The sequence below is a fragment of the Triturus cristatus genome, chromosome 10 (genome assembly GCF_964204655.1).
Source record: "Triturus cristatus chromosome 10, aTriCri1.1, whole genome shotgun sequence".
Classification (NCBI taxonomy): domain Eukaryota; kingdom Metazoa; phylum Chordata; class Amphibia; order Caudata; family Salamandridae; genus Triturus; species Triturus cristatus.
In genome coordinates this window covers 167,260,885-167,286,865 of record NC_140593.1, presented here as the reverse complement: position 1 = coordinate 167,286,865, position 25,981 = coordinate 167,260,885, and the positions used below count along the sequence as shown (strand labels likewise).

The 25,981-nt window shown below is 45.7% G+C and overlaps 1 protein-coding gene across 1 annotated transcript in view; it reads left to right on the top strand.

Annotated features, from left to right (window-relative positions):
• Positions 1 to 7,721: 7,721 nt before the first annotated feature.
• Positions 7,722 to 25,981, top strand: part of LOC146789167 (DNA excision repair protein ERCC-6-like) — a 37,724-nt gene continuing 19,464 nt past the window's right edge. The window contains exon 1 of the mRNA XM_085630761.1: positions 7,722 to 7,930. Within this exon, the coding sequence (XP_085486887.1) occupies positions 7,824 to 7,930 (107 nt within the window). The 5' untranslated portion in view covers positions 7,722 to 7,823. The remainder of the gene's footprint in view (positions 7,931 to 25,981) is intronic.

Below are 25,981 nucleotides of genomic sequence, written 5' to 3'. Positions count from 1 at the left end.
GAGCAAGAAGGCGAGAAGACCAGACCGCGTCGCAAAGAAAGGAAAAGAAAGACAGATCCTGAGTGGCACGACGCCGCGACGAAGGAAGAAGAGAAGGAGACAAGACGAGCAACGAAGTGTGCGTGACAGAACAACACAACACGCACCAGAAGGGGAACACCCGAAGAGGAAAGGAGAAGAGCAAAGAGTTGTGCGTGACAGATCAACACAACACACACCGGAAGGGGAACACCCAAAGAGGAAAGTGAGAAGGTTCCTGGACATCCGAACTCAGTACCTGGGAAACATCAGCACCACTGGGAGTACACGTCTATGTGCAAACCCGAAGGTCACCCGGGGACGACAGAGGCGAGCAGGCCGGTTCGTTGGTAACAACCACCTCTGGGATGCAACGGACATAAGACCGTGGATATCCAAGGGGCAGAGGCCTCAGGGACACCGGTGGCAGTGGGTCTCGAAACGAGAGACGGACTGTTGAAGCTTGCTCTGGAGATCCTGGGAGAACAGAGGTAGCACGCAAAGGACCTAGTGCCAACAACACCCTTTTCAGGTGGAGCTTCGGACACAGAGAGAGGACCCGTAGCGACTCCTCCAATGCGGTTGGAGCGACAAGGCGGCCGTCCACCGGTCCAGTGGAAGCCTGGCAACAAAGGGACACCCACGAGAGAGGGGTATCCGTGAGAGGGATATCCTGCAACTGTAAATCCTGTTAGAAGACAACCACCAGTTGGAGAAAACACCTCTACCAGGACTGTACAGCGGAAAGTAAAACACCAATGGCCCACCATCATTCTATCTACACTTTTCACTGACTGCAGTACAAGAAGGAAGAGACTGGAAAGCACACTTCCACGGTGCAAGACCAAAAGAGCACATCCACAGAGCACCCGGACATCGTGCCAAGGAAACAGAGCGGTCTTGGCTGCAAGGATACCCTCGCCGGCAGTTGACCATCAGCGAAGAGACTACGTGGAAGTCATTATCACCAACTTATATTTTGTTTGTAATTTGTGTTCTCTCTCCCACAGGATCGGACTTCATTGTTTTGACCTTTATTAAAGTTTGGGAGGGATGTAGTGTTCATCCGATCACCAGTCTATTGTTTTGCCTGTTGAATCACCCACTAAACACCCACCCACCACAGGCGTCACCAGTCAGGTGACCCTGATAATAAAAGGGGCCGAGCGCACGTGCTCGTGGCCAATTATCTAACTATAACTCCAGTGTCGGTGTCCATCCTTTGTATGCATGTGGGCCTGAGGCCCAAACACTACAGAGGGGACGCTGGAAAGAGAGAGAGAAAGAGGGGGCAGGGTGGATGGAAAGTGGGAAGGGAAGTGGAGCCCGTCTAGGTTGTGCAGAGTGGATGCGGTTGTTGTAAAGTTGGTGGAGGAGCACAGAAGGTAAGGAGGGAGGAGGAAAAAGGAAGGAGTAGTAAATGTTGGTAGGAGTAGCAGAGGGCTGGAAGAGAGGGGGGAACAAACAGTGCCTAAACACGTACTGTGTACTCAACAAGCATAGATGGGTGAAGGTACTGCACTGGGCAAAGTGGAGCAGCTTGAAGCAAAAAGAATTCAAAGGACATTAAAATAATTCAAACAGCGACTGGGGCATTTGGAACGGCCAACACCGACCTACAGACTCCAACATCCTAACAGCAGAGAGAGCGGCGAGGTCACGCAGGAGGAAGGAGAGGGGAGTAGGATCGAAAAGGGCTGGTGAGGCGGGCCCTTAGCGCGTCACTTAGTAAAGCCGAATGTGCTTGAAGGTAGAGTAATTATAAAGGAACAGGATTGGCCAGAATCAAGACCGTCTTCTGACATTAATTATATCCTTACGCATGCAGTGCAGCTGCCATTACAAATCATAACGGTAGCAATTTTCTCAGCACATTGACAGCACGTGGAAATTTATGTAGATAACTGTGGTCATGATTCTCTTTTCATGGTGGCAGAGGGTGGAAACAAGCACCCTCCTACACAGCAAATGTAAGGAGAGAAAAACATGATTTACAGCCTCGCTGCAGCCCGCGCACTCTGGTGAAATGCCAACAATAATACATGAGCAGGCAGAAAATAAAAATAGTCCCCAGAGGAACAAATGAACGACTAAAGCGTAAGGAGACTGTACTTGGCAAGTGCTCTGTGAGAGGAAACAGGAAACAACAAGCATTTGCAATGCTATAGGTCTCGCAGTTTTGAAACTTTGACCTATTGGTATTGTAAATGACAATGCCTTTTATTAGTGCATGTTTTTAAACACATAAATAAAAGGCATTTTTATTTACAATGCCAATAGCGCAAAATCTCTCAAAAGCAAGATCTAAGGCATTGCAAATACTTGTTTTATTTATGGTTGGGGGGTAACACAAACAATAGCAGAATGAGAGGTGGGGCGAAGAATTAACACAGACAATGGGAGGGTGTGCAGAAAGAAGGATAAATGAAAGAAGCAGCACAGGCAGGAAGAAAGAAAGAAGCAGCAGCAACACTGACACTGAGATAGAAGGAGGCAACGGGGTCAGGTAGCATTTTCAAAGTGGACTTGACAAACACTGCAATTCCGTGGGAAATAATATTAGAACAACACACGCTGGAATAGCTACCCCTCAATCTGTAGGCTGAAAAAAGATGTTAAACCCAAAGGATCCAAAGTTGCAGACTAAAAGTGACATAAAATGGACACAGACCAGTTGATAATACCGCACCTGAAGTATTTAAGTCAAAGTTGGCCCATGATGTGTATGGCGTACGCTGGCCCCTCGTTCCTGGTGGTTGTGCACAACTTCCTGTTTACTAAAGCAGATCCACCATTGTCTCACAAGCATAAGCTCCGTTTTCAAAGTACACACACTTCAAAGCAGTTTCAACCCCGAACAGAGAGGAATAACAAAGTAAAAAAGAAAAAGCTACCTGAGTATTAGAAAGAACTGGATAAAAACAGTGTTCTGGGAGGAGGTATCATTCTCTGTAGACGTATGAGCTGAGCTCCTTCTTTCGCAAAGAAAGTAGAGGTTAGCTTGTTTCTCATTCTTTCCCTTAGTTTACCACATTGGGATAGTTTTTTTTTAAACATGCAGCACCAACGGTTAAAGAATTCTGTTTTAATCTAATAATTGGGACACAACTGCTACGAGGGCACACCTGCACAGTGGGGAAATAACGGATATACTTTGAAAAATCCTATGTCGGAACACAACACTGCACAACTTTGCACTTTCACCAGGAAGTGTGTTTTGCCCCCAGTCGGTTTCTGTCACTGTGGAAGACCGAAAGCAATGTGTATTTATGATGGTCATTTAGGTAGGTTTCACAGCTGTAATTGGGCAAGATAAAAACTAGGCCAGCTAAAAAGTACACTCTTGCGCAGGGCCCATGGGTCAAGGCACTGGGGTCAGCAAAGGGGTCAGCAAAGGGGTAGGCTGATATGCGTGGGAGGGAGCATTATATTGTTGTCTGTTATTGTATAACGTGTTAAACAAGACACTTCGGAAGTAAATTGAGAACAACAAAAAACGGCAGACAAAATAAGGAGGTATAACGTGTTAAAGAAGACACTTCAGAAGTAAATTGAGAACAACAAAAAATGGCAGGCATAATAAGGAGGCACAAGTCATCTGCATTTCACAGGCGTTAACAAGTTTTCACGACCTGTTGGCAAAGGAAAGGGAAGCGCTTGAGGTGCTGACAATGCATGACACATGGTTACCCAGAGCATGCTTTGGGCTTTAGACTCTTGACATGCTCCCATTAAACAATCCCACCAGGTGTCTAAATCACGCTGTGCAAAATTGCCGCAAGGCTGTTACTTGCATTTCAGTTGTTAGATTTCGTCAAAATGAAGGTCTTTGAGCCGTGCAGACCAAAAGTTCAAAATAAAGTGTGGGTAAAGTATTGTCTGTTTCTGAGGTTTGCAGCCAGGAGCCCCTGCTCTGTGATGTTTTTAAATAAAACATGCCTCATGTTTTTCTAACTTGAAAGCGGGTGCCGCTCTAAAACAAAGCGTGGCACCTGTGCACCTAAAACAGATGTGCGGCTGAAGTATTGTCTGTTTCTGAGGTCTGCGGCCGGGAGCCCCTGCTCGGTGAGGTTTTAAGTAAAACATGGCTCATGTTTTCCTAACTTGAAAGCGGGTGCTGCGCTGAAACAAAGAGAAGCGCCCGTGTACTTAAAACTGATGTGCTGGCTGGCACCCGTGTACTTGAAACAGAAGTGCTGTCTGGGGTCCGTGTACTTAAAACTGATGTGCTGGCTACCAGTGAAGCGGACGCATAGAAATAAATAAATACATTGTCCCCAAACAAATTACTTGAAGACCTACAGTGTAAGGCAACTGTAATTGGCCGGTGCCCCTTGCTAAAAAACAGAAGTGATGTATCGGGAGCACCGGCCAATGAGGTGCCAGGAAATAAGTGCGACTGAGCTTTGAACCAATGGCAAGCAGCATGTGTAATTTCACTCGGTAGAGTGATGACAGCAGGTCTTGAAAGCAGCACATGTGCGCTGATGCTCGACCTAAAAATGCATGCCTTTAACAAATCAAAATAAAGAATGTTGGAGTGAAAATGCAGCTAGCCAATAGCAACAAGCATTGGCATAGCCAATAGGTCTCGCTTTTGGGACCTTCTAAGTATTTAGTTATGCAGCACAATATCCTTGGTGCAACCACATCAACTGTTGCGTGGCTAAACATTTATAAGGTCCCAAAGGCGAGACCTATTGGCTATGCCAATGCTTGGTGTGGTTGTGTGTGTGGTTGTGTGTGTGTGGTGTTGTGTTGTGTGTGTGGTTGTATGTCTGGTTGTGTGTGTGTGTGTGGTTGTGTGTGTGTGGTTGTGTGTGTGTGTGTGGTTGTGTGTGTGGTTGTATGTGTGGTTGTATGTGTGGTTGTGTGTGTGGTGGTGGTTGTGTGTGGGGTTGTGTGTGGTTGTGTGTCTGGGGTTGTGTGTGTGGTAGTGTGAGTGGTTGTGTGTGTGTGGTTGTGTGTGGTTTTGTGTGTGTGTGGTTGTGGTTGTGTGTGGTTGTGTGGGGTTGTGTGTGTGTGTGGTTGTATGTGTGGTTGTGTGTGTGGTTGTGTGTGTGGTTGAGGTTGTGTGTGTGGTTGTGTGTGTGTGTCTTGTTGTGGTTGTGTGTGTTGTGTGTGTGCGGTTGGGTGTGGTTGTGTGTATGGTTGTGTGTGGCTGTGTGTGGTTGTGTGTGTGGCTGTGTGTGTTTGTGTGTGGTTGTGGGTGTGGTTGGGTGTGGCTGTGTGTGTGTGGGTGTGGTTGTGGTTGGGTGTGTGGTTGTGCGTGTGGTTCGGTGTGTGTGGTTGTATGTGTGTGGTTGCGTGTGGTTGTGTGTGGTTGTGGTTGTATGTGGTTGTGGGTGTGGTTGTATGTGGTTGTGTGTGTGTGTGTGTGGTTGTGTGGGTGTGGTTGGGTGTGTGGTTGTGTGTGGTTCTCTGTGTGTGGTTGTGTGTGTGTGGTTGTGTGTGGCTGTGTGTGTGGTTGGGTGTGTGGTTGGGTGTGGTTGGGTGTGGTTGTGTTGGTGTGGTTGTGGGTGTGGTTGTGGGTGGTTGTGTGTGTGGTTGTGTGTGTGGTTGTGTGCGGTTGTGTGTGTGGTTGTGTGTGTGTGGTTATGTGTGTGGTTGTGTGTGTGGTTGTGTGTGTGGGTGTGGTTGGGTGTGGTGGTGGTTGTGTGTGCTTGTGTGTGTGTGCTTGTGTGTGTGGTTGTGTGTGTGGTTGTGTGGTTGGGTGTGGTTGGGTGTGTGTGGTTGTGAGTGGTCGTGTGTGTGTGTGGTTGTGTGTGTGGTTGGGTGTGGTTGTGGGTGTGGTTGTGTGTGGGGTTGTGTGTGTGTGTGGTTGTGGGTGTGTATGTGTGTGTGGTTGTGTGTGTGTGGTTGTGTGTGTGTGTGGTTGTATGTGTGGTTGTGTGTGGTTGTGTGTGTGGTTGTGTGTGTGTGGTTGTGCGTGTGGTTGTGGTTGTGTGTGTGGTTGTGTGTGTGGTTGTGGTTGTGTGTGTGACAATAATACTAAAAGCATCTCAAAATAAAGGAACACAAACATCGAGTTTGTGGAAAGAGAAAGCACGTTGTAAGTCAAACGGGCGCAGCAAAGCATTAACACAACAACAAAACAAACAAGATCACTTAGCGAAGACTGAGTGCTGATAATGGATACACACAGCCCATCATCTTAAGAGTTTGATTGCAGCCAATGTGCACTCAAACCTGCCCCCTCCTTGTGAGTTGCACCCCATATTTAATGAGTTGTAACTGCTGCATCCACCATAGCGCTTTGAGATCTAAAGCGCTACATAGGTCTAATCGATTAACCAGTCGCCAACATGCTGTGCTTTTAAAGAGAATGTGCCAAAAGTTTCCAGCTTCCTCATCATGTCCTCATGAAAGCGCAAACGAAAGGACTCCCTGAATGGTGCAACGGATATGAAGCAGGCGCTGCGATCAGAAATAAACACTGTAAACGTTGTCCAGTTTCACAGTAACATTTCCTTAATGTTCTCTAAGTCACAAAACAGTAATACTAAAAGCATCTCAAAATAAAGGAACACAAACATCGAGTTTGTGGAAAGAGAAAGCACATTGTAAGTCAAACGGGCGCAGCAAAACATTAACAACAACATGTTCTTTGATGTTTGATGTTCTTTGAACGAGAACATCAAAGGGGCGCCGCGAAAGTGATCGCGGGCGAAAGTGAAAGTGATTGCGGGCGCTTAATGAGCATGACGAGGTTTGCCTGCCTCTGCTCCTAAGCGCGCGTCCACGCACATGCACTGCAGCTCTATGCTGGCCATGGTGGCATTTTTTGAGCCCTCACAAAAAATCTCGCCAGAGCAGCGCATGCGCTGGGTCAGGCGAGACCTATAAAGAGGGTCTGACAGGACGCCCACTGAGTGATTACAGCAGGTCTCAAAGAGACAGCACATGAGCTGTCTAGCTCGACCCAACAAATGGGAGGTATATTTACTAAGAAACTTGGTGGCAACCCTATTTTATTTATTTATGTATACACAAATGACATCTGGAAGGCAAAAATGCACAACAATCCTACCGAAAAATGTCTCTAGCAGATATTTTCATATGCATCCTGAAAGGTTTCCGATGTAAAGGAAGAAGAGTCTATCCGTTTGTATCTTTTATGTTATTCATGTACTCTGTAGTCCTTATGTAATGTAACTGGTTCTATTGTAAAGCGCTCCGACGCCTTCGGGTAAAGTTCGCGCTATATAAAAACGCATACATAAATAAATAACAAAAAATTAAGCGCTAGATATCTGCTTCGGCCATACCCAGAAAAATGGGCGGAGTAGAAATGCTTCCGCTAGTATCACTTGTTTGTGAATAAGACGGCCATCTTTTAGTGGCTGTTTTTTCCATTCTGCTGGCGAACATTGTAGCGCAATGTGTTAAAAAATAATTCGAAAGACATAATGGGGCTAAAAGGGCACATTTTACTCCCAAAATAGCATTGTTAATTAAACTTAAATTCGGAATGCAGATTTGAAAAAATATTTATTTTAAGCCTCTACGCGTAGTTAACAATACTCTGCAACTATTATGTTAGTCCAAACACCCACAGAAAAGGAGTATTTGTACGTTCGTTCTCCGGATAACAATTGAAAAATATCCGCTTCCGACCGTTCAATACCATCGCCGTTTCGAGGCCGCCTCTTCAGCGAGCATACGCAGTGACATTTATATAAACCCTGTCGCAAGGTATTGTGGGTGGGTATTTTGAACAGCGGCGCGCGAACAAGTCGCTACGCCAGTGTATCTGGAGGAGTAGAGAGCTGCCCCGTGCGTGAGAGGGTTCCCCGATCCCGAAGATGGAGGAACAGGGTGGAGGGCCCTATCGGAGCGGCAGTGACTCCATGCCCGCAGCTCTGTCTCAGAGCAGCACGGTTACCAGCGAGCAGGCAGAGAAATATGAGAGGTAATTTTGGCCATTAGCATGCATATTCGAGTCGAAGGAGGTGGTGGACACAGAGGGACCCAGGCTAACCCATGTTGCACATTTCCGAAATACATTTCCTGCTTCAAGGACAACTCTAACCATGGCTTAATCCTCCCCCTCCCCCCCCAACCAGTTAAAGCCAGGGCAGCTCCATACCAATGACCATATCATACATGATGTATTTTCTCTGCTAGGTTGTGCCCCATGCCAAAAAGGGTGGAGTGCAACAGTGGGGTTATTTATTTGTGCATATTTATATAGCGCGGACATTAGCCAAAGGTGATAGAACGCTTAACAAGATAAATATTTAGTCACTTGGTAGTTACACATGGTTTAAGATGAACACGCACTACTATAAATAATTACCATGGTTGAGAATAAAACATCGTAGATCATTACATGAAACGGAATGTACAAGAGGTATGTACAGCTGTCAAAAGGTTATGGTAGTGTAGATGTCTGTGCCAAGAGTTGATTGCAGTGTCTGAGCTAAAATATTATTGGAGAAGAATGGTTTTTAGGTCTGTTTTGAAAGTCGCCAGGGAGGTGGTTAGATTAGGAGGTAATGAGTTCCAGATTCTGATTGTGCTACTTGAGAAGGGTTGTGCCATCGGTCTTTACTTTTTAAAAGATGGGGGGTGGGGTTGTAGTAGTATTGGTTTCACAATGGTCTGGAGCCGCCACAGGGCTTGAGTTTGGCCAACAAGTAACAGGTACTGGATGTGTGCAGATCTTTATGGGTGAATTCTGGCTTCAATAGGCAACCATTGGAGAGTGATCAGCATAGGTGTAATGTGGTCATTCCTTTTGGCCCCGTAGGTGAACAGTGCTGCCTGGTGTTGAATCGATTTCAAGGGGGTGGGAGGTGAGATGAGTTTTGGGGAGCTCAGTGAAGAGAGAGTTACAATAGTCTATTCTGGAGAGCACCAGTGTATGAGCAAGAGATTTTAGATCTTGCTCTGGATTGTAACAGCGTATTCCCAACAGAAGATATAGTTGATAGCACACTTTTTTGGCCATGTTGCTGTTTTGAGAATGTAGGTTGAGCCTTTTGTCTACGATGACGCCTAAAGATTTGAACACTGTCAATGATGGTGGGTGTACTGTTGAGTATGTTATGTGTGTCATTGTAGTATTGCAGCGGAAATGTTGATTTTGAAGGGGAGATGAGAAATTAAGTTTTAGAAGAGTTTTGGGTGATGAGAGGTCGTGTGGTCGTGAACAGAGTTTAGAGTGGTGACGATATCGTTTTGTGAGGAGATCGTTCGATAGTTGTGTGTCGTCTGCATATTGATGATAGAAGATCCCTGCCGTCTTAAGGAGATTCCAAGAGGATTTATGCATGGGTTGAATAGTCGGGCGAAGGATGGACACCTGGGAGACCATTTGTCCAACCACAATCGATGACGAGAGATATTCATCAATTTTTACCCTTTGCGACCTGTCTAAGTAATGAAGCAAATCATTTAACTTTTAAGGACCATGCCACCAATGTCCATCCAATTTTTGAGTGTGTCTAGAAGCATGTGGTGGTTGACCGTGTTGAACACTGATAATAGGTCGAGAAGAATCAGGAGGCAGGGGTTGTCTGAGTGTAGAATTCCTGGAGCTACATAGACCACCTTTAATAGAGCTGTTTCTGTGCTGACTCCCTGATTGAAACCAGATTGGAATTAGTCAAGGAAGTAATTGTATTTTCATGTATTGAGTGAGTTACTCTGCTACACATCTATCAGTAATTTTTTAGAGGAAAGGCAGGTTTCATCTTTTCGTTTCCTATTCTCTTAGTTTCTTTTTACCTCTCATTTTTTAGTTCTCCTATTTATTTCATCATTATATGAAGATCATTCATTAGTGTACAATATCTTATAATAGCTAGTACTTTGTATTCCACGCTTGTATATTGCTTGCAACAATTTTTCCTTTTCTTTATATTGCTGAAGCTGTTATGTTTCTTCCCAACTGATGTATCACATCAATTTTATATTTCTGTACACTATACGGCGTATGTCGTTCTTTTGTGTTTTTCTATTGAAAATACCTAATAAAACCATTTGAAATGGAAAGGCAGGTTTAAGATTGGACCATAGTTTAGGTCATTAGTATCTGCAGTTGGTTTTTTGAGGAGAGGGGTGACTTGTCCAGTTTTGAGGCAGTCAGGAATTGTTCTTGGGTTGAGACAGATTCACCAGTTTAGGTTTGTCCAGTGGGGAAGCCTGTGAGTATAAAGGTCTAAACCATCGTCGCCTGGGATTGGGCCTAAACAGTGGTCGTAGGGTTTTGTTTTCATGATTATCTTGGGTAAGTCTTCCTATGTGAGTACATACTTGTTAAGTCTCTTTGAATTGCACACCAAGGGAGAGGCTGGATGGACATTATGGTGTAAAAGCAGTTGAACTTTGGAGTCAAAGAGCTGTAGAAAATCCTCTGCTTTTGATGGCGGGTCTTCAAATTTGATGGATGTGGGCATGGATCGGTTGTTGGTGGTTTTGACCAGATAGATGAATTGCTTTGGTCGATTCTTGGCTGAGCCCAGCAGAGATCTGAAGTGGTTGGAATTCTCCCCAAAGATGTGTTTTTAGGTCTCGTCTACGAAGCGCTCATGTGCTGCATAGGAGGACCTTTAGCCGTCGTTCTGTTCTTTTTCAAAGCACATACTCGTGTTTGTGGTGGCATCCACCTTGTGGGAGCACGCAGGGGCGTGCCACAAGCATGTGCTTTTTAAAAAGAGCAGACTGCGCGCGCCCCACTCCCGGGCTCACCTCCTGCTCCCCCTCTCGCGCGCGCTCCCAGGGCATAATCTTTACTCCCTTTTTCTGCTGCTTTCACTGGTCAAGGCCTTCTGTACAACACTTTGCACGTTATGGTTTTAAACACGCAAACTGCAACAGGCATATGATATATTCATTTTACCTTCTACAATTTAAGTGGTAAACATGATTATTATGCTGGGGGGGGGTTTGCTCCAAGCATGCGATGAGTTTTGGATGAAACAGTAGAAAACCGTGGCATGGAGTATCATGGTACTGCTCGTCAGGCTGCAGCCCCTTTGAAATAATTTGCTGCTACTTCCTGGGACATCAGCAGCATTCAATTGCGTTAAGCTCTGACCCCATGCTGCACATGGTTTACATATGCTTTCTCACTTGCATACGGCCTGGGGTCAGCTCGTAACTTTCACTCGTCATCCAGGAATTTCCTGCAAATCCTATACCATCCCAACATGGCATCTGTGTATACAGGTTAACATAAGCTGGAAATCTCAATAGAAAAAGACATAGAAGAAAGACGCGTTTGCTCTGGCAGACTTGGTTCCTGCTTTGGAGTCATAGAACCTGTCATCAGCAAAGGAAAGAGGACAGGGTCATGAGGCGGTGGCTTGCCTTACCACCTTAGCCAGTTAATAAACAAGCATTGGTAAAGCAATAGTTTTCCCTATGTGAATTCAAGTGACTGTTATTTTTTTTTAATGCTGCACAGATTAACTGCTGTGCAACATGACTTAGAGTAAAAAAAATAACAAGCATTGGCATAGCCAATGGGGTCTCGTCTTTGGGACCTTATAAGTGTTTAGCCATGCAACACTTGATGATGTTGAACCAAGGATATTGTGTTGGATAACTAAACACTTATAAGGTCCCAAAGGCGAGATCTATTGGCTATGCCAATGCTTGTTTGTATAGGATCCTATCAGTTGTTTTAGTTTATAATGGGGATGTTTCTAATAGCAGGTGTCTTCTTTTGGAAGTGGTTTGTTTATTGAATGGGTGGAGGAGGTTTTTTAAATTCTGTGCTGGTTGGAATTGTCTAGGGTGTGTGTGGTAGTAGGATGTGTGATTGAGGCTGAGAGGAGGGTAAGGGGCAATGAAGGTGAGCACCATGAGGTGATGTGTAGGTTTGTGAAAGTTGGAAATTAAGTGAGGTGGGGCTGATTGCCATTTGCTGTGTGCTGATGTCATGTGAGGGGAAGGAGTGAAGTGAGCAATCGAGGGAGATGTGTACCCAGAGTGAGTGAGAGGAATATATGTGCATAGCCAGGACGAGGTCGATTTAGGAGAGGTTGATTTTTCTCGTCAGAGGGTGACAGTGTGGACGTTTGCATTGTCTTACAACACCAGGATTACTCATGCCCAGAGAAGTAGTATATTAGCCTGGATTCACCTTCTTACTAAATTTGGCAGACTGACAATTCATTGTAACTACGGACCCGATGCTTCAGCCCTACATTTTGGCTTAACCCTCTGTATTGTAGAACTTCTGGTCTTGGTTCACTTCAGTTGATTCAATTCAAGACACCTCTAAACATTGATTTGTGAATGTGAAGACCAGGAAGGTAACACTGTGTCCGTGGGTAAAAAATGGAACCATATAGTGATTCCACCAGTCCGGCTTTCTAACTGGCACTTAGGCTGCGCTCCAATTAGGCCTGGGTGGAATTTAAATTATGCTGGCGTAATTCCATGAATTCACGTGTTTTGCTTGGTACGTGAAATTCCCCAAACTAATGTCCCTTTGTGTAACTATGTTCCTTGTGCAACAAAAATGTATGTAAATGGCTCCGCAGCGGCAAACATTTACCACAAATGCAGAGGAACAACAGAACGCAAGCAGCTGTTGTTCACAATACTTTATTTCAAAAGTGTCCTCGCGCCAAAAAGTAGTGCAAAAATCTAGTGCAAAATGACAGATTTGCATTTCACATTTTCATGTCATTTTACCGTAACTGCATACATTTCGCACCCCTACCTCAAACCACTTGACTACAGTTTTCCTAAAGCCATTATATTGGTTGCTGCCACTTGACAGTGGCAGCTTGTAAATTAGCTGTTCTGCTGAATCCAGAATTCAGGTGGGCGGCTAATGCCCCGGTTAACTTACCGGTAATCTTCATTACTCCGAGTATAGTCTTCCTTGCCACATGACTAACAAAGGGAGCTTCAGCTCCACACCAGAACCCTCCAAAGCAAAAAAGTCTGCCTCCCATCTCTTCCCAATATGGCCGACCCATTACACCCTTGACCTCTATAAGAGGCGGGCCGGCCCAACCCATCAGCCTGAAACTACCAAGCATAAACATGAAGCCGACAGCCAGATAGGGAGGGATGGGAACTCATGTGGCGAGGAAGACTATACTCGGAGTAATTAAGATTACCGGTAAGTAACCGGGACATTACCTCCTCGTTAGTCTTCCTCGCTACATGACTAACAAAGTGAGCACATACCAAAGCCAAGTGGCTTCATGGAAACTCACAAGAAACCAACAGACCAGAATGGGACGCCCACGAAAGAGGGCAAACCCAATAGACCAGACGAGTGGAAGGACCACCCAAGAGAGAGGCAACCAATGAGCAGGAAGAACCAGCCCGGGACAGAAAGACACCAGGAAGGCCGAAAACCCAAACCCCAGAGACACGAAGTGCCGCCAGAAAATCCGCCCCAATCAAAAGCTGAAGGAGGACAGAGAAGGTACGGAGCCAAAAGCAACAGCAAACAGGCCCCAGAACAGAAAGCAGCAAGCCAGTCCAAACACACCAAGACTGCCCAAGGGACAGCCAAAAGTGAGAGGGGAGCAAAAGCCCAGAGAGAGGAACTGAATGAACAGAGGGCATCCCCACCATAGTGGCCCAACAAAAAAGCCACAGCAGAAGAGACGCAGTCCGACAAACACAGTAACACCACAAGGTTGATCACCACCCGCGAGAGATCCGAAACCACCAGAGGAACGGGGCAGCGGAACCAGACGCAATCAAACAGACTGGCAAGAGCCGCAAAAACGGAAAGGGCTACAAAGGAAACCAGCACGCGAACCGAACAACCCAAAAAAACGAGGGTCACCACACCCGCAAGAAGAGAAACCGGTGGGACACAGATCCCAGATGGCCGACCAACCGACCCAGCACTGACCGGGAAGCCACGCACGTCCCAAAGGACGGCAAAGGCCCACAGCACCCGGGAAAGGGCACCAAGAACATAAAGACCACCGGCCCAAGAAGGAAATGTCCGAAGACACACAAGACATGGACCTCACTGTAGAGGCAGCCCAAAGCACCAGGCAGACCCAGGCTGCCACCCATCAAGGTGCAAGCCAGGCCAGACCCGGCCAACTCCCCAGCGCAGACGAGGTCAGATGCACAGAGGGCAACAAGGTCATAGGGCCCTGGAAGACCAAGTACGGGAAGCATGAGGAGACATTCAAATGGCAAGGCGCAGCACCACAAAGGCTGCGGCAGCCAGCAATACCGCTGTATAGGAAGATACCCGAGAGGGCGCCACAGAGAGGAAGTAAGGGAACACCTCACCCGAATGCCATCCAGCCAACAATGGGAGAACGACCCCCGACACAACCAGAATCCCTCACAACCATGTGAAAGGGACACTAGAAAAGGACGTGAACACAAAACCAGTGGAGTAAGAGACCTCAACCACCAGGCCACAGTAACTCACGGACAAGGAAAGGCACAACAAGGGCCTGAAAAGGAGCCCAGGGTAAAAAATCCTGACAACAAACACAGAACTTGACGCAACTTTTACCCAAATATCATTAATAAACAATGGTTAAACATCTAATCCAGCATGGGACACACCCCTGCAATTGTCTAGTATAAGTCTTGGTGAACCCCATTACATTGGGTATTTGCAGTGTTTATATGAATACACCTCTGCTGTGGTGCCGTTGAGTGATACCAATCACCTGTGCTATTTCGTATGCTATTTGAGCGTTAACCAAGGATATATATGTCATGTCAAATGTTGTGGTTGTTTTCCGTATCATCTACTGATGTAACCATATTAATGTATTGCTTTTTAATACTGTGATCATGAATCAAGAACCAGCAAATGGTCCCTGCTTTAGACGAGCTGACATCAGCTTAGCTATCATTACACACCCTTTATCCTCCACCAATCAGGACGCGTCTGATCGATATATATTTGATCGGGTGACGCGGCTCAGGGCTAGCTGTCAGACCGACTTACGCGGCCCTCGAGGTATGTTATCGCTTGCAGCTGCGGTGGTTTCGCTTCTCTCCGTCTCTCGTTAAACTTCCAGACCCTTGGCCGGGTTCGCACATGAACACGTGACCTGACACACCCCCAAGCCTACCAATCAAGGCGCGACCAATTGGTTGTGCGCGCGATTGGCCCGTATTTGTTTAGTCCTGTGACGACACCCAGGGTTAGCTGTCAGTTTCCACGGCGCGGCCCTCGAGGTATGTTGCAGCCCAAGTACTCAGTGGTCCTTTCCCCCAATGCTATTTTACGAGTGAGTCTTGCCACTTTTTCATTGTATTTGGGATTCCCTACACTTCTGTACGCCCCGCCATAGTTTGCAGACGTACCATGAATGCGCTGATACTTAATTTTGCTTCGCATGTTTCCCGCGCAATATATTCAGGGTTAGTAACCTTATATGCGCTTTGTTTCACAACGGGTTTGGAGTGTGGGAGATCATTAACGCCATCTCCCCCCCTTTCTTTCCAGCTTCTAACACCATTGGATGAGTGTTTATGCTGATACATTCAGCCTTCCCTTGTCTCATTTTTCGAGCATTGGAATACTACACCTTGGGTGAGTATTTCTGGTCACTTAGGTTTTACTGACACCCGATTTTTAAGTATGGTTTTAGTATTCCTCGTCTCTTTTCCTTCCTCCTAGGAGCACTGACTGGCCCCTTCCCAATTTTTCCAGCGTGACATTTGCTGCTGATGCTGGTAATTATTTTTCACATTTGTTCTCTCTTAACTGTAATGGTCCTCCATAGACACACCTCACGGTTCTTTATTTTTGACCTTCTGCCCCCAGGTGTAAGCCCTTCCCCCGGTCCTGATGAAGACCCCAACCAAACCAATTTGCTGGCTCTAACAGGGGTCGAAACGTCGACTTTTTCATTTCCTCAATCAACACAGGAGATTGTCAGTGAATGTACAACTGCTGTCTTAGTCTGTGTTATCTAATTTAAGTTTTGTGGCCATTTAACTGGCAGGTCAGGTTCTTCAATTGAATTGTGGATGTTCCTAAATCTTTCACAACCTTCCTCCCTCACTACGCCCTGCACTAATCCCTAAAATCCTGCACTTATCACGTACCTTACACCAAGATACTTTTGAAAATGTTGATATTGTGATGCTTTTGGCGCTGTGTTGAATTACTGATCCTTTTGTTGGACTGAGAAACTGGACATTAAATAATGTGCATACATGCAAGTAACAGGTGTTGTCGTAAAATTTGTTTGTATTGCTAACAGATGTATGGCTTTTTTACATTTCTAAATGTGTTTCCACTGTGACAGTTTTTTGTGTACCTAACAAACACAGAGGCAGCACGCAAGATGCCACCTCAACCCAGGCTCCCGAAACATACCCACAAAAAGCCGAAGAACACCTCGGCCATACCGGGAGACGGAAGTACCCTCTGGGATGAAGGGGACCCCCAGCAATGAGTCCATGGAGTCCAAGAATAAGCTGCACAGTGGAGAGCCACACTCCTGCCGCAGTGGAAGCAGACTACGAGGAGGGCAGAAAAAAAACACACAGCGCCTCCGCCCAACACAACGTCTCAAGCCCCAGGAGGGATTCAGGGAATGTGAAAGAAAGATGATCCCATACTGCCTGTGCCCCACACGGCGATCACAGTAACAGCCATCAGAAACACAGAAGCCAACAGCCCCTGGAAAACCCAGGGGGACGCCCAAAAAGGGAACAACCAGGCCAAACCCCGCACCATAAAGGAGAGCAGGAGGAACAGACCGCAGGCCCAAATCCCCGATGGAGGTGCTACCACCAGGACGGCCAATAAAGACAAAACATAGTTCCAACAGAATGTGAGAAGCACTACTCAAAGGAACCCATGCTGCCAACCCCAGAAAAGGATGAGTGAGAAAACACCGGGAAGGCCCCAATGCAGCGACCAGCCGCATAAAAAAGGAACCATGACCCCATCCTCGACAAAGAACTCAAAATAAGTGAGACAGCAGGAGTGGCATTCACAACATCACGAGTAGAGTCAGCTACCATAACTGCCAGGCCACAGCGCCACATCCAGGCGAAACAATCAGGGAACCAACGCACCCAAGGGAGGTAACGGAGGACCCACCTACACATAGCACAAAACCGCAATGTGGAGCACAGGCAGGAGTTGAACCCATAACCCGCGCGAGCCAGCGGCACAGGACCAACCAGAGTCCAAAAACCCATAAGCCCATTCTTAGAATGCACCATGAAGCAGGATCGGCCACACCAGCATAGAACGGGGGAAATCAAGGACAAAACTGCATAAAGTGACGTGCCCAGAGTCACAGGCAGGTGCGAGGCCGAGACACGAACCGGGCCACATGCAGCAAATGGTGCCCAGAAACGCGTACTCAGAGTGCATGCACCGCATGTATGAGGCCCCGGGGCCAAACCGGCAACCAGGGAGCCCAGGCACCAACCAGGCCTGAAGCTGACTAATGTCCGAGAGCAGGCAACCGCCAATGCTCACAGGGAGCCGAAACAAATGACCCCAACACGGTCTACAAGAAAAGTAAAAACCGCGCCCCAATGCTCAGTGGCGTGAATAACGTCAGTCAAACACCAAAGGGTACGTACAGGCATGCATTGCAAACAACCCCTGACCAGTGCATACTCCGAGAAGAGCCACGAGTATCAGAACAAAAAAGTGAGTCACTACATAGAAGCAAAAACGCCCATGAAAGTGTACCCACCTACTAACACCCGGACACAACGCCAGGCAGAGGAGACGAGTCGACCTGAGAGCACTCATCACTTGCCCACTCCCATCGTCAACTGCAAACCAGGGAGTCTGGTCTGCTGCGGAGAACAATGAGGCGCGCGTGTGTAAGACTCCTCCAACCCCAACCATGGGCCGACCGAGGCAAATGCAGCTGCCCAAACCGAAGCCGGGACAGCCATGAAGCCTCCCCCTCCCCCTCCCCCCCCCCCCCCCCCCCCCCCTCCCTCCAAGAGTGGAAAGAACAAGCCTGCGCCGGGGACTACTCTGCCACAGACGACAAGCGGGGAAGCCCATCAGCGCCGAACAGCCCGGCTGTGCGTGCGCCCACTCGGTCCTTGAGAGGGCAGCTGGATGAAAACGCAGGCCGCAGAGTCCCTGCACAGCAGGGAAACCAACTGGGCAGGGGCCACCCAACCAGGTGCACCACAAAGGGGAAAGCGACACCGGCCAAAAAGGCAGCCAGACCAGAATCGGCCAATGACCGCAAGCGTTTCAATGTTCATGCCACACTTAAGTCCTGATTAGTTAACTCCACACCAGTACTTCTTCCTATGTAGTGACTGCTTAAGTTGCGCATTTCTCAAATTTTAGGAAGGAAGGCAATCTTTTTCTTCAGTGCACCCATCTTCAGCATCAAATCTCACAACCGATACTTAACTGTGATAATCTGTTTCGTAAATTTAGTATTCTTGGAGTAGATGCATCAAAAATTCTCTCATTCAGCGTTCAATCTTAAAAATTCTCAGCAATGCGTAGTAAATTGCACATCATGTCATTTCTTTTTTTTACTGTGACCTGACAAAAAGTGAGTGAAAATTGGAGGACATTCATTTCTGAGCGGGTTTTCAGGTGACAGGTTTTCTTAGTTTAATACTCAAAGGTGTAGTTCGATATTTTTATTGTATTAATGTATGGAAATAATAATGTTCAAGAGTTTTATGTAAACCTTAAGTGATGAGCACACAAAATAATGCTGGGGCTATGTCACGTGTTGGTAGCCTAATTTTTGTGCTTGTAACCTAGTTCCAGTTTATGGTAGGAAAAGTTGCGAAACCCATGGTTGATGTTATAAAGCTATACAGTTCTCAAAAATATAAATTAAATTCTGAATTCCGCAAGGGGTAATTTGTATAGATCCATCAAGGTTTTCCAAAAGAAACCAACTGTTGAAATAAAAATAAATATTGAAAATGGGTTATAAAAAACAGCGTTTTGTGACAGCGTATCATTCTGTAAATTCTTTTCACGATGGCTAATTTTCAAAAGCAATATACTGTTATGTTCGCTGGACCCTAGTGGTCACAAGGATATATAGAGGTTCTAGGCTCTCCAAGAACCCGAGGTAGCCAGAGCCAACAGCTGAGCTGCACCTTACAATGGTAGTTCATATGGTAAAATATAAAGAGTGAAAAATAGAAATAAAGGAAACCTATGTATTTCTGAAATTACACCAGAGATTGCATTTAGAAGCAATGGTTATTTGTAAATCTCTGAATTAATTTGTACCCATACTATCATGCGATTCAGAGGGCATTCTCCCTTACAGTCTCCTTTCTTACAAACTGGCTTACATTTGCAAGGTACAAGTGCAGAGAAGCCCACTTGGTAATAACAAATGTTCTACTATCCTGTGTTCCCATATGTTTTCCGATAAAAACGGTACTTAACGTTGGTAGCTGCGGATGTTGGGCCCCTGCTCAGTTGCCATTCAGGAAAAGCTATCATACCCAGATATTTCTGGGAAATAGACACCTGGGGTGTCCAGGGTGGTGTGACTGTGCCTAAAAGTGCAAATTTTCCTCAAATTTCTGTGAAGGAAATGTGAAATTGGAATCGGAGGGGATCCACAAATGTCCTACTATCAGATCCTCCTCCCCCCACACAGACATCTCTTGAAAAACAAACGCCACGTCACTTGTGCAAGTGGGCTATGCGCCTGTGACAGGAAAGGGCAGAAAACGCAACATGGAAACACCAAATCATGCCACTGTAAACCAACCGTTTTTTGCAATTTGGGCAGCTGTGGTTTTTGCCCCTCAGCTCAGCCAGCTTCTCAGGGAACCTACCACACCTGTGGTTTGTCAGTTTCCATGGGTGGCATCCAAGCCTGGCCTCAAATACTTCGGCTACCCCCATCGCTGATCTTCCCACATAGTATTTTAGGGCCTTTTGTGTCGCAGTCTCTTTGCCCACTCACACAAGTAGGGTGCCATGGTTACTGGGAGACGTGTGGGACCGCTGGGTGGTAGAACATTTGTGGATTCCCCCAGATCCCAGAAACTTCCTGCACAGAAATGTGAGGAAAATGTGTGTTTTTGTTCAGAACGTTGAGGTTTGCAAGGGCTTTTGTAAGAGAACCTTGTGAGATCCACGCAAGACACACCAACCTGGACTCCCCTGGTTCTCTAGTTTTCAGGTAGGTGCAGGTTTGTTGAATTTCCCTGGGTGGTGGCCGATCACAGGCTCCAAATCTACATGTATCCACATGACCAAGAAATCCTTTGTACGAAAGGGCCTCTTCTTTATGATCACCCACCCAATAGTTTGGACGGATTCTCCGGGTTTTTCGAATCTAGAGCACTGAGACCTGTTGTTCAGGCCCCATTGCATGTGCTCTGACCCCACAAGTATATGTAAGATTGACTAATACCTAATTGGCTCATATAACTTACTTAGAAGATTATGATGATTAGTTTCTAAAGCGCAGCAATACCCTAAGGTGTCTAGACGAACTCCCAGAAAGCACATTCAGACTCCATTTACGGGGGGTGGGGGATAAAGTTATACCCTAAAAAGCCAGGTTTTTAGGTTTTTCCTGAACTTTAAAAGATGTGTTTTTACTTAAGAGAGGTTGGCAGGGAGTTCCACAATTTTGCTGTTGTGGTGGTGAAACTTTCCACCCCACTTGATCTTTTTTACTCTAGGGACAGTCAAATTCCCGAGCTCTGCTGATTTGAGTGACCTTACGGGATTGTAGGGTTTTAGATGATTTGCTAGCTGAGTTGGGCCCAGATTGTTGAGGGATTTAAAAGCAATGCAGAGGGATTTGAAATAGATCCGCTTTGCTATCGGTAACCAGTGAAGCTGAGACAAAGCGACGGTTACCAAATCAGATTTGGGGATTCCCAGGAGTCCCCTGGCTGCAGCGTTCTGTACTGTCTGTAAATTTTGAATTCTGCATTGTGTAGCGCTGGTAAGCAGAGCATTATAATAATCCAAGTCTTGAGGATATCAAAACAGATGCCACAGTTTTCCTTAATTCTGGTGAAATTGAAGATTATATTTTTCTGAGAATTTTTAGAATGAAAAACAGTCAGAGGTGGTAGAGTTAATTTCCGTTTCAAAGGACAACTTGGTGTCCATAATGACTCACAGGTTTTTAGCTTTAGAAACAGGCGCTGGTAGTGGGCCGAGCTTTTCCGACTACCAGCTGTTGGCCCAGATGAGAGGATTATTGCCAAAGATTAAAACCTCAGTTTTGGAGGAATTCAGTTTCAGCCAATTGTCTGACATCCAGTTCCCTGTATGACTCATGCAGTCATGAAAGCTGTTTGCTGTAGAGCTCTAGGGGCCGCTTACTGATACGATTATCTGCATATCGTCTGAATCCAATACAAGGGCACAGCCATAGCTTTTTATGAGTTTGGCCAGTGGCATGATATAGAGATTAAAAAGTGTAGGACTCTGGGACGATCCCTGAGGTACACCACATAGCAATTAAAATGGGGATGATACAATACACAATCACCCAGTGCGACCCACTTAGATCCCCCAGACATAAAAGAAGCCTAGCATGGAGCGTGCCTTATCCCTGATGGAAGCTAGACGGTCCAGCAGCAGCCTGTGATTAAAGGTGTCAAAGGCTGCTGACCAATCTAGAAGGATCAAGGTGGCAGCACCACCCCCGCTGCCATCCAACATCAGTCAGAGCCTCCTCGGTAGCCGTGATAGGAACTAGTTCTGTGCTATAATACGCACGAAAACCAAACTGAAAATGATCCATGATTTTGTTTTGCTTGACAAAGGAGAATAGTTCTAAATTGACCTCCCTAGTATAAGAGGTGCCCAGGGCTGGTACATTAAATATCACTAGCGGTGGACTGTAGCACTGAACTGTTCCACCATTGCTGTGACGAGATGAAAATCGCAAAAGTCCCTTGCTGAACTTTGTGGGACTTTTTACCAAGAACAGGGAAAAGCCTTATATCTATCCTGCTCTATGAAACTGGCCTTCAACTAAGAGCTTAGGAGGCTGTGATGCGGGCTAATTCCTCTAAAAGGATACATATTTGGGCGTTTAAAAGGCTCTCCTGAACACAGCTGTCGAAACTGTAACTTTAGGAAGGAGTCCTTGATGCATGTGGTCTGCGTTTGCCCCTGTTTAAAAAGTTTAAGGTGCTACTGGTAAAAGCAGATATTTCGACACTTGGGCATAACACAATGCAATAATGCCATTACTGCATGTCTGAGTGGAGCTGATGCAAAGCTTTTAAACCGAATGTGTGAAATTACTCAGGGAAGCACTTAAGTTATTGGACCCGTGTTCTGCTGGCTGGTAAAGGTGGTAGTCTATCTGCTTCACATTAACTCAAAACAGCGCTCTTATGGCGATCCTATTATGTACCTCCACACTCAGCACACAGCTTCCCGGCCAGAGCTGGCCTAGATCAGCAGGGTTTAGTTACGGCTGGCCTGTCTCCATCATAAAATAATCCTGCTTATCGAATACTAAACATCCGGGCTCGTGTAGCTAAATGAAACGGCCTCGCACACAGCACCAACTGGTCTACGCCAAGACAGACAGCTTGGATCAGAGTAAGCCAAAACCAATAGGCCACATGACATTGCAAGATGCACCTTATTATATTCAGTCTGATTGCTGTCTGCACTTTATTGTCCAGTGTCGCAGGCGTGTGAAGCCAAAGGAAACTGCACCGCACACATCACCAACTTGCTCATGAACGGGCTGCTCCAGGACAGCTAGGACCAGTGTGAGCCAAAAACAGGAGGCCACATAACACTGCAATATGCACTTTATTAACCCCTTCCATGCTCAGGACGGCTCCCGGCCGTCATGAGTCACGGTAGTCGTGTGCTCATGACGGCCGGGAGCCGTCCTACCGTTGCCGCTCCGCCCATGCGCGGCAAATTCCCCGCCTGTGCGGGCGAATTAATTAGTGGGCGGAGTTCGGACGGCTCCCGGCCGTCATGAGCACACGCCCACCGTGATTTATGACTGCCGGGAGCCGTCCTGAGTGCCACGCCCAGCCCCGCCCCTCGCACCGCGGCGGAATTTGCCCCGCATGGAAGGGGTTAAATTCAGTCTGATTGCTTGCTGTCTGCACTTTACTCTCTGGCCTGTGTCGCCCTATGACTTGATGGGATCGCCACCGGCCCTTATCACCCAACAAGCCCCTTGTTACTGACAGTCCATTTTATGAATTAGGATTTTTAGAATTGATTTTATAGATATACAAAATATAAATACTTTTATGATTTCCGAAGTCAATAGATGTATGCATTAATGAAATAAATGAGACATCTGACTTTGCTTTGTTTTAACTGTTTTTTATATGCTTTTGCTATGTTATGGTTTTAAATAACCAGAAACAATAAAAACATACCTATTTACCATGAGAGGCCTCAGTTTTTATATTGATCGTACCAGGGACTACTGAGTGTACAATCCCCTTTTTGTGGGTTCTTGGGGGCAAAGAAGGGCATACCAGTGCAGAAAAGAACTATCTCTAGATGGATAGTACTCTGCTTCCGCTAAAAAGAAGCCCTCTAAGGCTCGCAGGCTCATTCCACTCGAGCTAAGGCTGCTACTACTGCATTGGCACTTGGAGTACCTGTCCTGGATATCTCTCATGGGGCTATGTGGGCATCTTTTGTACATGTTCACAAAGTACTACTGTCTTGATAGTCAAGGCAGCAGGGGTGAGCACTTTGCCCGTTCGATCCTGCTGGACCCTTTGGTCTCATCCATTCCACAGGCCCTCCACCAGGAGGTGAGGAATCTGCTGGTAAAATTATCCATCAAAAGAAAGTTATTTACCTTCGGCAATGCTATTTCTGGTGGATAGTCTAACTGGAGATACCTTACAACCACCCCACCTCCCCATTCAATGGAACTGTTCCTTTTTCAATTAAAAAGGTTGAATCTAGAGGTCTGCACACTGGTCAAGAAAATTTGCAGATGGGCTCTGTGTCTGAGGGCGCGAACAAGCCTTCAAAAGTAACTGACAGCGCTCCTTGGTGGTGTTTTTATGTGGCCCGCTTGTCACTTCCGTAGGAGAACATAGTCAGTGCACACACCACCACCTACCAGCATGCATGAATACTGTTGCTGAGTTTCTGGATCCAATGTGATGCCTGTGGGAATAATCAAGAAGTGAAGAATCTGCATTTGCAGTATCCACCAGAAAGTTTTACAGAAGGTAACTGTCATGAGCATGCAATAGCTGTATTCCCAAGTGACTATCAAACTTTACACTCTTGTTCCACTGCATCTGTCCATCACCTAAATTGAAGGCAGCCGAAAGGCTTTAATGCCACAGCACAACCAGCCAGTTAACTCAATAGATCTTCAATCTGCAGCCTATGCGCAAAAATGTAATCCATAGTGCTACGATTGCTCAAAGGAGTTTTGCATTAACTTTCCTTACCACATCTAGTAGGGAAATAAGTCAATATTTAGCTGGTGGGAACAATCAAACTGGTGGTGCTTCATTCTATAGGTACACCTGCTGCATAGCATAAGCAAAAAGCATTTGCACAGCGAATAGGTCCACAGGGCAAGACCTTTTGACTTTGCCAATGCTTGTTCCAAACTGACAGCATTGTATTTTATTGTAATTGCATTTATATAGCACTTACTACCCCATACGAAGGGTAAAAGCGCTTTTTCGGCGAGTAGCACACTAAGGAACCCATAAAGGATTAGTGTTGAATTAGTATAGTGAAATATGAAAGTAATTTGAGTGGTGGACAGGTCAATTATTTGGACTCAGAAGGATAGCGAAGAATAGAAGATGGAAAAAGGTTTGTATTTATATAGCACTTGTTACCACTGATGGGGTGTTGAAGTGCATTTTCGGTGAGTAGCACGCCCCTGCGGAACCCATAAATGATTAGTGTTGAAATAGTATAGTGAAATATGAAAGTAATTTGAGTGGTGGATATTAGTTGGTTATTTGGAATGAGAAGGGTAGTGGAGGGATAGAAGAGGGACAAAGGTTTGCATTTATATAGCGCTTGTTATCCCTGATGAGGTGTTGAAGTGCTTTTTCGGCGAGTAGCACGCTACTCTGGAACCCATAAAGGATTAGTGGTAAATTAGTATAGTGAAATATGGAATTTGGGAAGTGAACATGTTAGTTTATTTTGATTGAAAAGGATATTGGAGGGATAGAAGAGTGAAGGATTTAGACTTTTTTTTTTTGCTTTGGAGGTCATCGCAGTAGGAGGAGGTTTGGGATGAGTAGAAAGGGATGTGAAGGGGAATATTTAGAGGGAAGAGTTTAGAAAGGCTTGTTTTTGGTGATTGGTATAGTATGTCAGATGATGGAAGGAGGGTTAGAGTAGGGGAGAGTCTAGAAAGGCTGTTTTTGCGGATCATAGTGGTATGGGGTTTGGGATGAATGAGATTAAATGTAGATGATCTATTGATAGGTGTATAGGGTGAGAAATAGGGTAGTGTATTGGATATGCTGAATTTGAAGAAAGTAATACATATATAGATCCATAAGTACATGGAAAGTATATAGATGTATAAAGGAAGTAAGTATATGTAGATAAAAGATATTGATAGAGGTATAGGGTGAGAAATAGGGTAGTGCATTGGAAAGAGTAGCAGATATAGGTTTGCGATGAGTCAGACTTGAAGTAGAGGATATATTGAGAGAGGTATAGGGTGAGAAATAGGGTGGTGCATTGTATGCTTTTTTAGTAGAAAAGTAATAAATATATAGATCCATGTATATGGAAGTTATATATATGCCTAAAGGAAGTAAGTATATGTAGATTAAAGATGCATTAGATAAACTCTGGTTTTCAAGTGTTGTACTTACTTTCATTATTTAACATAATTATTTTACATGTTAGTACAAAGTGATACATATATATAGGTACATATCTATAATTCAAATAAATGCTTATATACAGAGAGATATGCTGTATATTTCTGTTTGCGTATCGTGGTTATATGGGGGAAGAGCCAATTCTTGAGTAGTTTTCTGAAGATAAGGTGGTTGTCTGTGGATCTTATGTTGGGGATAAAGAGTTGCATAGTTTGGCTGC